The sequence below is a fragment of the Hemiscyllium ocellatum genome, chromosome 10, assembly GCF_020745735.1.
Source record: "Hemiscyllium ocellatum isolate sHemOce1 chromosome 10, sHemOce1.pat.X.cur, whole genome shotgun sequence".
In the NCBI taxonomy this organism is placed as follows: Eukaryota; Metazoa; Chordata; class Chondrichthyes; order Orectolobiformes; family Hemiscylliidae; genus Hemiscyllium; species Hemiscyllium ocellatum.
The window spans coordinates 110883851-110900847 of NC_083410.1; the positions used below are offsets into that span (position 1 = coordinate 110883851).

Here is a 16997-nt window from a genome sequence, read left to right on the forward strand (position 1 = left end):
ACATACACACACGGGGCAACCCACACATCCATACACACAGAGTAACCCATACACACATACAGCAACACACATATACACATACACAGCAATCCACACACACTCAAACAGCAACCCCACCCACACACACACACACACACACACACACACACAGAGCAACACCCCTCGCCAGCCTCACCCCCACATATAGCAACCCTGCCACAAGCACGCACGCACACAGAGCAACATACACATACAGCAACCTACACACACACACACACACACTGCAAACCATACATGCATACAACCACGCCACACACACAGCAACCCATTCACACATACAGCAACACATATATACACACAGACAGCAACCACCCTCCCCCCTCCACACACACAGTGCAAACCCCGCACACACCGCAATCCACACACACTCAAACAGCACCCCCCCCACACACACACACAGCAACCCCCCCCCACACACACACACAGCAACCCCCCACACACACAGCAACCCCCCCACACACAGCAACCCCCCCCACACACAGCAAACCCCCATACACACACAGCAACCCCCCCCACACACACAGCAACACTCCCCCCCACACACACGCAACACTCCCCCCACACACACAGCAAACGCCCCCACACACAGCAACCCCCACACACACACAGCAACCCCCCACACACACACAGCAACCCCCACACACACACAGCAACCCCCCCCCACACACACACAGCAAACCACCCCACACACAGTAAACCTCCTCACACACACAGCAACCCCCACACACACAGCAAACGCCCCCACACACAGCAACCCCCACACACACACAGCAACCCCCCACACACACACAGCAACCCCCACACACACACAGCAACCCACCCCCACACACACAGCAAACCACCCCACACACAGTAAACATCCTCACACACACAGCAACCCCCATACACACAGCAACATCCCTCCCACACACACACAGCAACACCCCTCCCACACACACACAGTAACCCCCCCCACACACACACAGCAACACCCCTCCCACACACAGCAACACCCCTCCCACACACACAGTAACCCCCCCACACACACACAGCAACCCCCCACACACACAGCAACCCCCCCCACATACACACAGCAACACTCCCCCCCATACGCACACAGCAACACTCCCCCCACACACACAGCAAACCCCCAGACACATACAGCAAACCCCCCCCCACATACGCACAGCAAAATCCCCAGACACACACAGTAAACCTCCCCACACACGCACAGTAACTCCCCCACACACAGTAACCCCCCCACACCCACAGCAATCCCCCACACCAACACCCCCCCACTCCCCCCCCCACACACACAGTAACACTCTCCACACACACACAGCAACACTCCAGCATATGCACACACAGTGCAACCCCGCTACACAGACAAAAAACCCCCCACACACACAGCAACTCCACCCCACACACACAGCAACCCCCCCACACACACACAGCAACCCCCCCACACACACAGCAACCTCCCACACACACACAGCAATTCCACCCCACACACAGAGCAATCCACACACACACACAGACACAGCAACCCCCCACACACACACAGCAACCCCCACCACACACAGAGCAATCCACACACACACACAGACACAGCAACCCCACACACACTGAGCAACACACCACACACACACACCACACACAGAGCAACACCCACCCCACACACACACACACACAGAGCAACACCCACCCCACACACACACACAGAGCAATCTACATACACACACATACACACACACACAACAACCCCCACACACGCAGCAATCCACATACACACACGGGGCAACCCACACATCATACACACACAGTAACCCATACACACATACAGCAACACACATATACACACGGAGCACCCTACACACACAGAGCACTCCACATATGACAACACCCCTCGCCAGCCTCACCCCCTCATATAGCAACCCTGCCACAAGCACGCACGCACACAGAGCAACATACACATACAGCAACCTACACACACACACACACACACACACTGCAAACCATACATGCATACAACCACCCCACACACACAGCAACCCATTCACACATACAGCAACCCACATATATACACACAGACAGCAACCACCCTCTCCCCTCCACACACACAGTGCAAACCCCGCACACACCGCAATCCACACATACACACAGAGCAACCCACACACACAGAGCAACTCCACCCCACACACACAGCAAACCCCACACACACACACACAGCATCCCCCCCCACACACGCACACACAGCAACCCCCACACACACACAGCAACCCACCCATACACACACAGCAACGCCCCCTACACACACAGCAACCCCCCCCCACACACAGAACAACACCCCCCTACACACAGAGCAACACCCCCCACACACACACCACACACACACACAGCAACCCACGTACACAGAGCAACACCCACCCCACACACACGGAGCAATCTACATACACACACACACACACACACACACACACATCCATACACACAGCAACCCCCCCCCCCCCCACTGCATGCACGCACACACAACAACCCCCACACACACAGCAATCCACATACACACAGGGGGCAACCCACACATCACACACACGCACAGTAACCCATACACACATACAGCAACACACAGAGCACTCCACACATGACAACACACATAAAGCAACCCACACACACACACACACAGAGCAACACCCCTCGCCAGCCTCTCCCCCACACATAGCACCCTGCCACAAGCACGCACGCACATAGAGCAACATACACATACAGCAACCTACACACACACACCAACCCACACACATACACAGCAATCCACACACACCTCGGTATCCACACACACATGCATGCACGCAGAGCAATCCACACACACACACAGCAACACCCCTCGCCAGCCCGCCCCACACACATGCGCACCCCCACACACACAGCAATCCACATACACACAGGGGGCAACCCACACATCACACACACGCACAGTAACCCATACACACATACAGCAACACACAGAGCACTCCACACATGACAACACACATAAAGCAACCCACACACACACACACACACACAGAGCAACACCCCTCGCCAGCCTCTCCCCCACACATAGCACCCTGCCACAAGCACGCACGCACATAGAGCAACATACACATACAGCAACCTACACACACACACCAACCCACACACATACACAGCAATCCACACACACCTCGGTATCCACACACACATGCATGCACGCAGAGCAATCCACACACACACACAGCAACACCCCTCGCCAGCCCGCCCCACACACATGCGCACCCCCACACACACAGAGCAATCCACATACACACACACATACATACACAACCCAACACCCCCCTCCACACACAGAGCAATCCCTCCTTACACAGAGCAACCCCCCATACACACACCCCAACTCCCCCCACACACACCCAACTCCCCCCACACACACGCGCACCCACACACACAGTAATCCACGTACACACACACATAAATACACAACCCAACACCCCCCCACACAGAGCAACCCCCACCCACACACCCCAACTCACCACCACACACCCCAACTCCCCCCACACACACACACCCCAACTCACCACCACACACCCCAACTCCCCCCACACACACGCGCCCCAACTCCCCCACACACACACCTCCCCCTCACACACACACCCCCACCCACACATACATATACATACAACACCCCACACACACCCAGACATATACACACCTCACGCACATACATCCTGCTCCCAAATTCACAGTCTCACATGCACACATGCCCCTATTCAGCCACATGCAGACATCACTGGGTGTGTATGTGAGTGGCAGGTGTGTCAGTTTTAAAACTATCACACCCATTACCCACATGCACACTCAGTCACACATCTACACATAATCATTACATACACATACACTCTCAAATCACTCTCGCACACATATACGTAAGTACTCAAGTATTCATGTTCCCACATCTACACACAGACACACAGACACACACTTTCGAGAATTGAATGCTAACTTGCGTTTTCCTTCCACTGGAACCACAGGGAGTTTGAAATCAAAGCAAGGTGTTGTTTGGATCAAATATTCCAATTCCGCTCTCACTAAACACTGTACTTCTGGGTTCCTATTTGTCTAATTTTATGTCAAAAGATCACTTTCCTCTCTGCAAGTGTATTCTAGACAATTCTATATGAACAGATTTTCAGTTTACTCTGATATAATGCAGATAGGAAATCGTTTTCCCACTATTGTTATTTCTGGCAGAATGAGTTATTAGGACTTATTTGTTGATTGAATTAATTGTTTCAAGATTCATTTCCTCAGAAAGCAAGTTTTGTGGCTAAACTGGCTAATCTATCACACGTGGCCAATTCAAGTTGTGATTAATTACATTTTTAAAGTTCAAAATAACAGGTTAAAGTATTTTTTTAGTCTACCTCCCCAAATCCTGAGAATTTCACTCCCAAAAATCCCTTTCCTGCTCTGAATATCTCGCTCAATTTATAGTGCTCCTCAACCAATGCTTAAAAAAGCCACAATTTCACACCTTCCCAAACAGAATTTATCTGGTCGAGCATATTCAGCTCCATCAGAAAGTTTACAAATGGATTTCACAAGTTTCTTAAAAGTTCAGCAGCATAAAAGCAGATTGTAAAAGTAATGACTGAAAGACACTAATCCTGTAATGCAGCCTGAGCTTACTCAAGCACTTCAGAGACAATCTGCAGCATCTCATTTCACTGTGGGTGGGGGGGTGTACACACATATGCCTGTATATCTATACACATGTGCAAGTGTCTGTGCACACATTAACAAATGTATGAGTGTATGTATATAAGTGTGTGTACACGTATGTATGCATATGCACGTGCATGAGAGTGTATACATGATAGCAAGTGCATGAGTGTATATATACACGTGTATCAAGGATGTGTACATTCAAGTGTGTGTGAGCAAGTGTTTTAGAAACTACTAAATTAAAAATTGAAATGTTACGTGAGCTGGTGAATTAGTAACATATACATTTTATTTTCCTTAAAATTCATATAAAACATGTGAAACGTATCAGAGAGCCCTCCTCCATCCACACAAGGTAGCCCTCCTCCATCCATACAAGGTAGGTGTACCCGTTTCGGGTGCACAGAGACAAACAGCCCATGCCATTCCTGATTTAATCATTCATGTCTGTTCTCCAATCTCAACAGGGACTGCTCTATCACTGAGGGGCAACTCATCACTGCTCATGTGACAGGCTGCTGTGCAAGAGCCCTTTGCTTTCATAGTCAGGTTCCAATCTCACCCACCTATCTCATCAATGCCTCCTACAATCCTGCCTCACCTCCATAACCCCTCCCTCTCCACTCCTCCCTCACCATCACAACTCCTTCACTCCCCTTCACCTCTATGTTCCCTCCCCCTCCACTCCGCACTCAGCTCCAGACCTCCTCCACGCTCTCTCACTTCCATAACCCATTCTCTCTCCCTCACCCCTATACTGTCTCCCTCTCCACTCTCCCCTCACCTCTGCCCTTACATTTGTCTGTCTTCTTCCCCTCCTCCCCTCCCAACCCATCTGCCTCCCATTCCTCCCCCCACTCTAAGATCAAATGAGTGTTTCTCATTGTCAGATGACCAGTGTATTGGCCATTAGACCCAATGGGCTGTGAGGTTTGTGTATCAGAGTGTTATCAAACAGACAGGCAATTGTTTCATCTCTTACCTGGTTCGCTGCTGTTATCACCACTGTGTGATGTGTGGCCCCCACTGGAGGGACCAGGCGTGCCACCCGAATGTGTCGATGCAGTGTCATCGTGATCCCTGTTCCAGGTCTGAAGGAGGGAATGACACGGATAAGGGAAAATGAAAGCTGACAGCAAAACCTCCACATCACAATATACCCCAGGCACACAAAGTACGGGCAGAAGACCTTTCCTGTTTTCGGATGGCACCGCGTACAGACCTTCATGAGAATATTGAAATGGCTCTGCCTCTGAGCGGTATTGATTCGTTCATAGGATGTGAGCGTCACAGGCTGGCCCACTATTTGATGCCCAGCTCTAATTGCCCCAGGACTGAATGGCTCATTGGGCCATTTCAGAGGGCATTTAGAGTCAATCCTAGTGACCTCAAGACCATATGAAGTAGAAACAGGAGTAAACCATTCACCCCCCATTGCTGTGGGCTACATGTTGGCCAGGCTGCTTGAGCTGGGCAGATTTCCTTCGCTAAAAGGAGCATTAGTGAACCATGTGGACTTTCACAACAATCGACAGCAATTGCACTCTTACTGAGACTAGTCTGAATATTTCAGATCAGAGTCCAGATTAGAGCGGTGCTAGAAAAGCACAGCAGGTCAGGCAGCATCCGAGGAGCAGGAAAATCAACGTTTTTTGCAAAGGCCCTTCATCAGGGTTAGAGGCAGAGAGCCTGAAGGGTGGAGAGATAAATGAGAGGGGAGAAAGTAGCATAGAGTACAATAGATGAGTGGGGGTGGGGATGAAGGTGATAGGTCAGAGAGGGGGGTGGAGTGGATAGGTGGGAAGGGAGATAGGCCGGTAGGACAAGTCATGGGGACGGTGCCGAGCTGGAAGGTTGGAGCTGAAGTGAGGTGGGGGGAGGAGAAATTAGGAAACTGGTGAAGTCCACATTGATGCCCTGGGGTTGAAGTGTTCCAAAGTGGAAGATGAGGCGTTCTTCCTCCAGGCGTCGGGTGGTGAGGGAGCGGCAGTGAAGGAGGCCCAGGACCTCCATGTCCTTGGCAGAGTGGGAGGGGGAGTTGAAATTTTGGACCACGGGTCGGTGGGGTTGATTGGTGTGGGTGTCCCAGAGATGTTCACTAAAGTGCTCTGCGAGGAGGCGTCCAGTCTCCCCAATGTAGAGGAGACCGCATCGGGAGCAACGGATACAATAAATGATATTAGTGCATGTGCAGGTAAAACTTTGATGGATGTGGAAGGCTCCTTTGGGGCCTTGGATGGAGGTGAGGGAGGAGGTGTGGGCGCAGGTTTTGCAACTCCTGTGGTGGCAGGGGAAGGTGCCAGGATGGGAGGGTGGGTTGTTGGGTGGCGTGGACCTAACCAGGTAGTCATGGAGGGAATGGTCTTTGCGGAAGGCAGAAATGGGTGGGGAGGGGAATATATCCCTGGTGGTGGGGTCCATTTGGAGGTTGAGTTGAATGTCAGTTCCACCAGAGTTGGATTTGAACCCATACCCCCAGTGAGTTAGGAATGCTAGGTTTCTGAATTCCTAGTCCAGTGGCTTTGTCACTGCACTAACCTCCTCCACCTCATGTACATGTCAGTCTGTCTTTATGAATCCACACCAGCGAGTTCCTGATATCAGGGAACGCAAGTGAACACAGGTTCACATCAACACTGGAGGCTAAGGGGTCAAGGTCTCTGGGGAGAGAATGGGATTATGCTGTTTAGCTAAAGGATGAGCCATGATCATGCTGAATGGTGGAGCAACTCGATGGGCTGAATGGTTTACTCATGCTCCTACAATTCTATGTTTTACACCACCATGGCTAAAGCAAAAGGCTTCCCAGCAGATGGTTATACAGGACAGTTCGGAGTCAGGTCTCCTCTCCATCCCTTCACAATTCAATCACTTTGGAAAAGGCAATCCACAATTGAAACCGAAAGCAAATATAAAATAACCACCATCTATCGCAAAGAACATTTATGCCTCGATAAAATATTACTGCCTTTGTCTTCATGGCAAACATGTCTTTACACGTCCCATTTATACTCTCACTCACACGTTTCTTAGATATCCATCTCCTTATTTACATTTAACTGCAATGGCAGCTTCTGCCAAGCTTCTAATCGCGTTTCCTGATAGTCTCCTTTTCTAGCTCACCTCCATGCTGACAGACTCTGCTGTGTAGTACCTTGGGCTCTTTTCTATGTTGAAAGGTGCTCTATGAATGTTGTCATTGACCCATTGCTTGTTTGTCAGTCTAACTTTATCCCAACCCTTTCCCCCCATTTTCAGCCACAAGTGAAAAATTAATCTCTATCCTTCGTGCAATCGGATTCCTGAAACTGAGATTTCGAGGGGATTTGAGGAGTATACTTTTCACCCAGAACATGGTGGGGGTCTGGCCAGGGAGGGAAGGGAGGGTGGGAAACCTCACAACCTTTAAAATGTCCCTGCCTGAGCACTTGGAGTTTCATAACATCCAAATGCTGAGAAGTGGGACTAGTATAGATTTATTGGATTTATGGCAGACCAAAGTCAATGGGCCAAACCGCCTCTTCTGTGCTGGATAATTTGATGATTCTCTGAATCCCAGAACCCATGAAATATCTGATTCAGTACGACAGTGACATCACATCGATATCATCTGCACTATCACCACACAACAGCTTCACACCCTCCTCCTTTAGTATCAGAAATTACTCCATAGAAACAATAAAGAACATGAGTTTACTCTTTCATTTTCAACCAATAACGCTAACCCAATTAACAACATGCATTTTCAAACTAATTTTGCACTTAATAAGCATTTGACCTTAGAACAGACAGGAAGGTACAAACGCATTTTTACTAATTTACATGCGGTCCCCAATTTGTGAATGTCTGACTTATAAATGTGGGAATGTATAAAAGAGATCCCATATAGGATATACGTATATCACATCATCGACTTACGAACATACCCAAGAACGCAACCTGTTTGTAACCTGATATTCACTCAGGCTAGTCCTGTTTAACCGTGGGATTTGCCCAGGCCATTTCAGAGAATGGTTAAGGGATCAACCTTATTGCTGTGGGCCAGGGTTCACGTGTAAACCAGATCTGGTAAGACTGGCAGATTTTCATACTTGAAAGAACTTGCCATGACAATCCAACCATTTCATGGCCGCCATGACTGATACGAACTCTTTAATTCCATGCTTCATTTACTTAAATGAATACAAACACCCAGGTGATATGCTGAGATTTGAAGTTGTGTCTCCAGTCTAGATTAGTAGTCCAGCAACTGAGTTAGAGTGACTCAGACGTAACACTCATGATTGGTAAAAGATAAAATTCTCAGACCTGTTCTGTCCTCAGATAGAGATACAACTGGCAGTGGTTTAACCTGAGGGTCACCTTGCCTCAGGTGAGGGGAGAGGTTGAGAAGGAGAGTCCTTCACAAAATACCACTGGAATTTACATAGATTAAAAGCAGTTAAATGCCCGGTAAATTAATTCATTGGTCTTTTTACTTAATTAATTCCACCCGCCCACCCCTGTGCCTGAACACACCCCGCCTGCTTCCTCGAATTCAGTTCTATCAGAAACTGTGATCGAAGTGATAAGAGATCGAATACACAAATTCACAAATTCTAAATTGGAACGAGGAGATGTGCAGGAGTGACTTAATCTCCAGTTTTCCTGTGGGGAAGTGCCCTGTCATGGTTTGTGACAACTCCCAGACGAGTTGGTCAACATTAAGCGCTCCCTGTGTGGGAGCAAATGATTCTTTTTCTGCAAACCTCAACTATTTGGGCAAAATAATAAAGCAGATTTCTCCAAAACAGCATATTACTTCTGTGTCCACAAGATAAAAGTTGATCTTTTGTTCTTTTTCCAAAATAATTAATGCCATGAGTTAACTAATTACATCCACAAGTTGATGTTTTACACAGACACATGCAGTGAATTTGTGAGGCCTTAATATTTGAGCAGATATGTGTATAATCCTACCACAATGACAGTAATGTTTAACCCATTGACTAGGGCAGTGAATTATTGCAAGAGGTTTGAGTACTGTGGGTGCTAGATGCTGTAGCACTGTTTAAATTACATTCAAAGCTACATAAAAGGTTAATGGATTTGTTCAATTTAGGCACTTAAATAATGAGAGAGATGACTGGTTGAAAGACATGTGGTTGTCCTGTAGTCTGAAGCTCTCCTTGAAACATGGCAGCATTGAAATTAAAGACCATGGGGAACTTGGCACCAATCGTTCAAAGTGGTGGCAACATGTCCATCCAGTGGCACCACTTTTTGAGTCTAAACATCTTAATGTGGAGGGGTGACAGAGAAAGAAGCAAATCCTGCATCCAGGTCCCAGTACAGCATGGCACATCCTGCCTCTGTGCCCACCCTCTATGGGTCAACATTCAGCCTTCTGAGTCATACAAAGATCACGCAGCAATGTACCCTTGATGCTGAGCAGAGGTTATCGCTGAACCGAGTAGCAGCCAACAGTTTTGGCAGTTTCTACTGTGAAGTGGGCGATTTGGAATCCCATGATTTCATGGATATTTGTACCACTACTCCCTCACTCTAACACGGCTTGTCCCTAACCTTAAACTGACCTATGGAGATTTTGTTCTATTCTTTATAGGACATGGATATCACATTTATTGCCCATCCTTAATTGCCCAGGGGGCAGTTAAGATTCAACCACATTGCTGTGGGTCTGGAGACACATGTAGATCAGTCCAGGTAAGGATGGCAGCTTCCTTCCCTGAAGGGCATTCGCGAATCAGATGGGGTTTTCCAACAATCAGCTACAGTTTAATGGTCATCATCTGACACTTAATTCCGGATTTTTATTGGGATTCAAATTCCACCACCTGGCGTAGTGGGATTCACATCTGGGTCCCCATGACATTACCTTGGTCCGTGGATTAAGAGTCCAGTAGGAATACCATTAGGTCATCACCTCCTGGCTAAGGTTGTAGCAAGAAACAAAGGAACTCAGGAGAGAAGTGGAAGCAGATGCTGCAGCTCTCCAATCACGTGAGCTTCCTCCTGACACCACTACTTAAACGTAATAGTTCCCTCCTGTCAGAAACAGTAAAGAGCTGATGTGAATCGGGTGGGAGTGCCCAGCTGAAGAGACACTGACCCGATTGTTCCTCGCAATTCCACACATTGGCCTTCCCATGTGATGGAGAAGGGGAGTCAGAAGGCTGCCTGAAAGCAGTTCCGCCTGGTTATAGCTTTCATGTGATACCAGTTACTGTGGCTTGCATGCCAAGACAGCTTGGGAGCAGAAGGATCTGGTGCCCGGCAAGGTCCAGGGAGATGCGGCGTTTCTCTTTGTATGCGCAATGGATGGAGCAGGCTCCTTCATAGCTGACGGAAAATCTCAGGCCTCACCAGCCTTTGGCTTTGCTCCTCAAGCTGTCCTCACCATGAGGGCCTGCCCCATCAACCACTTATCCAGACAGCTCCCAGACCTCGTCCTGCCTCATTGTCAGGCCCTGGGTCCCAACCAGCCCCCGGACTGAAGACTGGCAGCACCCAGGAATCTGAAGATATGTAAAAATTTCCAGGCCTCAGAACGTTGGACAGTTCACACCCAGAGCGAAAAATCCAACTTTAAAGCCTGCACATCCTGGTTAGAAACAAGCTGAGAGACGTGGGATTCTTTACTGTGCAGGTTGAAGGCTCATGTGGCTTCAAGTAAAAAAAAGTTTGCTAGTCTTGTTAAGAATAAAGGAGTGGACCATCCAAAAGAGTGATGAGGAGGAATGAGGCGGGGGGAATGAGTCTTTGGGATTCTCTCCTCCAACCAACTTTGGAAGCTCATCCTTTGAGCTTGATCAATAGATTTCTGCATACTAATGCCATGAAGGGATAGGGAGATAATGCAGAAAATTGGCATAGAGTGAGATGATAAGCCATGATCTGACTGAATCTGAGATTTAAACAATATAGATGAGGCCTTTCGGGTCATTGGGTCCATATTGCCAAAATAATGCTAATGTCAGTGGATCATTGAAGCCTCACTTGGGCCAAATGGCCTTTTTTGATTCCTATCTCCTGTGGTCCTGTGAAATTGGCAAAAAGAAGCTAATGTTTCGCACATTTGATGAAAAGATTGAGTAAACTTCTGTGCCAAGCTTCTCACTGTGTTGATACGTTGACCGGACTTGACTGTTCTGACCTATGGCTGGCACACAGGCTCATTAGCACAGTTCTGCGTATCACCAATAGTTCAGACTAACCGAAAGGGTTAAATTGCGATTGCAGGGTTGCCCCGTCTAATCTTGCATACCCTCAAGTAAAAGATTAAATGGTGAGCTGCCTGTGCTGATTTGAGGTGATTAAAGGGGTTGGAAAAGTACACAGAAAAGAAATTCATTCATCAGGAGGAGAGGGGGAAGTGAGAATTCAGAATGAAGGGTTTCATCCACAAATTGGAGCTGGGCTGTTTAAGTATGGTGGCAGGGTGAACCTCTCCATTCAAAAGAGGACAGAAACCTGGAACTGCCCCCAATAAACTGTGGGGGTGGGGATGGGGAGGGAAAGTGGGGTGTTGATGGAACATTTCAGATCTGAAATTGACAGAGATTAGGTAGGCAAGGGCATTAACGATATGGAGCCAAGATGCAGGTTAGCCCATGATCCCACTTATGGTCAAACATAGAGGAGGAGTGAGTATTCAGCCCCTCCAGCCTGAACCACCATTCAATAAGATTGTGGTTGATCTGCTCATTTCACGTTCCCACTTACTCCTGACTGACCTTTCACCCCCCTTGCTTGTCAAGTATCCACCTACCTCTGCCTTATCAATATTCAAAGACTCTGCTTCCATCACCTTTTAAGAGTTCCAAAGGCACAGGACAGGCTGTAAACAAAATAATTCTCCTCATCTGTCTTAATTGAGCAATCCCTAACTTTTAAACAGTGTTTGTTACTTTGAGATTCTCCCATTAGAAAAAGCACCCACCCAGTCAAGTCCTCTCAGGATCTTATATGATTCAACCACAAATCAGCTCTTAGTCTCTGAAACTCCAATAGTACGAGTCCAGTCTCTCCAACCTTTCCTCCTCAGATAACCCACTCATTCCATGTATGACTCTAGTATACCTTCCCTGACCTACTCCAAAGCCCTTTGATATCCTTTCTTTAATAAGTCTCTGGGTGACCTCTCACTATTCCAGCGTTCCTTCTCCTGGCTAAAACAATATTCAAAAGCATTTTCTCTGTAGAAAGCAAGACCCAAAGAAATTACAATGGAAAAACAATCTCCCTTTAACAAATAGGCTAAACAAACATGGAAAAGTTAAATGCAGTGAACGTGATACTCATTTAATTTTGATCACGTCTATGCAGTGAGACTTTAATTTACACTTCGCTGATAAATGCTAAAATCAATCTGATAGAAATCTTGGATGGGCTAAAAGCTGAAGAATTAGATGGGAAAGAGGTTTGCCACATGGCGAACCAGGACCATGTGGGTTACACACAGACTCAGCTCTTTGTCACTTCATGTGTAACAAAGGGACAGAGAGGAATTCTGCATGTCTCATGGACTCAGCCCCATATCCAGTCACCCTGTGCTACTGAGTATGAAACAGACATTGCTTGTTACCACTTGGTGTGTTTCAATGTTACATCCACATAGGAAAGAAATTGGCTGCAAATTAAATTTTGGGAGGATGAAAAACACAATTACAACTCGCTCTCTGCTCAAATCCGGACTTAGTCACCAGAACAAAAAAAACATCTAATCAGCTTTCAGGACAAGTGATTAAAATGCAGCAATAAGTTGTGGGTCATTCTAGGTAGGCCATCATGTGTACAATGTAAACTATCCTACACAGTACTGCGGATTGCAAAGTTACCTTAAGGAGGAATAATCAAACTGCTTTTTTTGTCAAACTCACCAAAAGATCTATACTGCAGACTGTGTCCCTTCTCTGTTCAGACTCTCAGATTCCCTGTCCTAGGCTGCAGTGATTAAACAATTATTGTCCACTACAACCACAACATACTAACAAAGCCAGCAAGTTACTTTCTCATATAGATTGAATCATGTGTTCATTTGGATGATGCACAATTTATTATGCTGCGTTTTTGGACAAATCTAAGCTGTACTTCAAAACGAGTGATATTATCATTCAGTCTGAGGTGTCCGCTATTGCTTTGGAATACGCTTTTTAAACAGTATCAAAGAGGAGGATTTGCAGCAATTCAAGAAAGCTCTCCCAGTAAAGACCACTTGGAAAGAAACTACTTCTCATTTTCCTCTTTCCATGAAGTGCACACTTTCCTTTAATAGAGCAGCAGCTAGAAATGCTAAGCCAACAAATGTTCCCTTTAAAGGAACATCATAATAACAACTTGCTTGTATGCACGGTATTTTAAAACACATGCATGACCTGCATGGTTTAAGACAGCCCACTGACCAGATACACTCTCTCCCCTACCTCAAACCCATCGAGCAGCTGAGTGCAAACTGCTCTGATTTCTGCTGATGCGAGATGCTAATGCTCTAAGGAATAAATTCAAATTTTAAGCTAATGGAATGATAGTGTGCACATATGTGTGCTTAGCACCAATTTCCAGAAACCCCCCACTGGAATTGAACAAATACAACCCATTTAAAGCAGCGGAACTCAACGCACATCAGGATTTTTTAAAACAAAACTGTTGCTTATTTTCCGAAACTCAATCCTGAAGGGACCAGGAATCACTTCTGTTTTTCTCTTTTTCGTGTTGTGGGTTTTAATAGACACAAGTACAAAAGCCTATCAGCAAAAGATAAAACCGTTCCAAGCAGATATCTATCCAGCCTGAAGTCTTTAAAAGGCCGACTCACTGAGAGAATCTATCTCGTCAGCTATCTGTTTCTTTTTCCCTGTGTGTGTTTGCCTGGGTGCTATCTTCATAGTTCCTGAGAGAGACGGGGAGTAGGGCAGTAAAAATACTGACCCAGGTTCAAACATAGTCATCTGCCTGCCTCAGGGATGGGTTCCTTCTGTGCTATGTCAAAAGGGGAGAAGATCACAATTTTAGATACATCAAAGACTGCTGCCACAGAGCATCAAGAGAGATTTTACAGTGGGGAGGTTTATTTTTGCTGAATTAAGAATCGTATTCTTACATCTCATGGGCTGTTTGATCAGTAAACACCATGTTCACTTTTTATTTCACAAGTGGCCAACAAACACACTCCAAAGGAACACCGCTAATTACATCATAAAGAATTAACAGGTGGCAAAAATACCGAGGAACAACTGGACACTGAAAGCAGTTGGAAAGAAGCTCCTTGCTGCAGTCTTCAGTGTGTGGAGGGTTAAAGTATTTATCGCCAGTTTGCACCATCGCAGGTTTTAAAAAGGGGATTTGTTTATTCAGAGCTCTGTACGAAGAATGGTACAGCACTCAGGGGACTGACAATACCAGACACAAAGCCCTGGTGCTTCAACATGTAAAAGGATGTTTTTTTATGTGCTACAAATCCCACTTGAAAATATAATTAGAAGGAGAAAATGGCAAACTATTGCATTAACTGTAATTGAACAAAAGACCAGCAAGGCATGTGGGAGGTTGCAGAGACCCAGGGGAGTTCCAGGATACATCAGATCCTAGAAGTGACATCTCCAGGGCACTCTCATTCCATTTATTCTGTCCCTTACTACTCTTGTTGATTGGCAATACAACTTGTAATTAATAGAAAAGCCGGGAATAATATGAGAAAATATGGGGAGACAGACTGGCCTCAGCAGCAGAGCTTTTATTAACCAGATTAAGTGTGTGACTTCAGAAAAAGGTTGCTTAGAGGAACTGTGCAATGATTCACTGGCAAGTATCTGCCACACAACTGGGCTGACATATTCACTATACCTTAATGAGCTGCTCCGATTTATTTGTCTCTTCCTACTCCTTTCCCCCTCCCCCTTCTCCTCTTCTCTCTCTCTCTCCCCCCCCCCCCCCCCCCCCCCCCCCACACACACACTGGATGCAGGCTAATTCAATGCTTAATTGTTTAGTAAATTCAATTTTCCACGTTCTATTCTTCATCGCCTTCACTAAGGTTCTTAAATCTTCCACCACTGTGCCCGCCATGCAGTATTTGTGAAACTGAGCATACCTTTTTTTCATCACCATTTCTCTCCTCCACCGCTTAATTCACCATGAAAAGATTTTCCTCGCTGGAAATTCCTATTCCACCATGATCTGTGAGGCATTCCGATTCATTGCATTTTCATTGTGTAGGGACTTAGATGCTGGGCAGAAGCAAACCACCTCCCCCCCAACCCCACCCCTCCCCTAACTTTTCACACAGTTATCTCCACATTATACAAGCGACCATGCAAGAATCATTGCATTTCAACTCAGCTTATTACAATTTCCACTACAGTCACTCTTTAATGTGATCTCCAGAAATGGACAAAATGTTTGCAGCTCTTTTATATCGAAGTAAAACGAGAGGTGGTTTCAACTGGAGCTTTCCCACAACAACATGATTTCCGGATTATCAGTTTCTCCCAAGAAGTAATTATAATTGGAGCGATAAATACTTAAAAGCCAGATTTCCACTCTTCCCTTGACGACTGTTTGTAATCAAAGCAAGTTTATTAATATAATTCTATGACAATGCAGCGCCAATGAATCAATGGTATTTTATTTTCGAAAAAAAGAACATTTGTAACATTTCAGCAAACCTTTAGACCCTTTGAATAGAAAACAATAGACCTCATTCTGACACAGGCATAAATGGAAAGGGAAGATTTGTACTGGGACCAATCAGTCTCCCCATCAGTTGAGAGCACAGGAGAGCTAGTCTTCGGACTTAAAGGAGAGGGAGGGCAATCAGTTCTGAAGTCTCCAAATTTTCCCCTTGTTTGCAGGACAAAAGCACAGGCCAGAGATACTGAAGGAAGCTGTTTCCTTTGTACAAATAGACGGTTTTGTGAAACAAATTATGCACTTTTTCTCCCCTGCCCTCGGCAATGAATCGAACACTTTCTAAATTGGCACCGGGTTTCAGGGATTGCAAAAATGACACACAAAAAAAGTATAAATAGGTAAGGAACCCACACTCTCAACAGTTTGTAAAACTTTTGCTCCAATCTCTGCATAATCGTGCAAAGCAGCACAAACCGTCAACGCACAAAATGCACCAAACTAATGAATGCTTTACAAACATAAACAGAAGTTGCTGGAAAAGCTCAGCTGGTCTGGAAGCATCTGTGGAGAGAAATCAGCGTTAATGTTTCGGGTCCGGTGACCCTTGCTTAGAT

The 16997-nt window shown here is 46.5% G+C and overlaps 1 protein-coding gene across 4 annotated transcripts in view; it reads right to left on the bottom strand.

The window, feature by feature from the left end:
* The window catches only part of meis1b (Meis homeobox 1 b), a 252384-nt gene that overhangs the window by 210184 nt on the left and 25203 nt on the right, over positions 1-16997 (bottom strand). For all 4 annotated transcript variants that reach the window (XM_060831862.1, XM_060831861.1, XM_060831864.1 and 1 more), the window contains exon 7: positions 5735-5843. In XM_060831862.1, coding sequence (XP_060687845.1) covers positions 5735-5843 — 109 coding nt within the window. The remainder of the gene's footprint in view (positions 1-5734; positions 5844-16997) is intronic.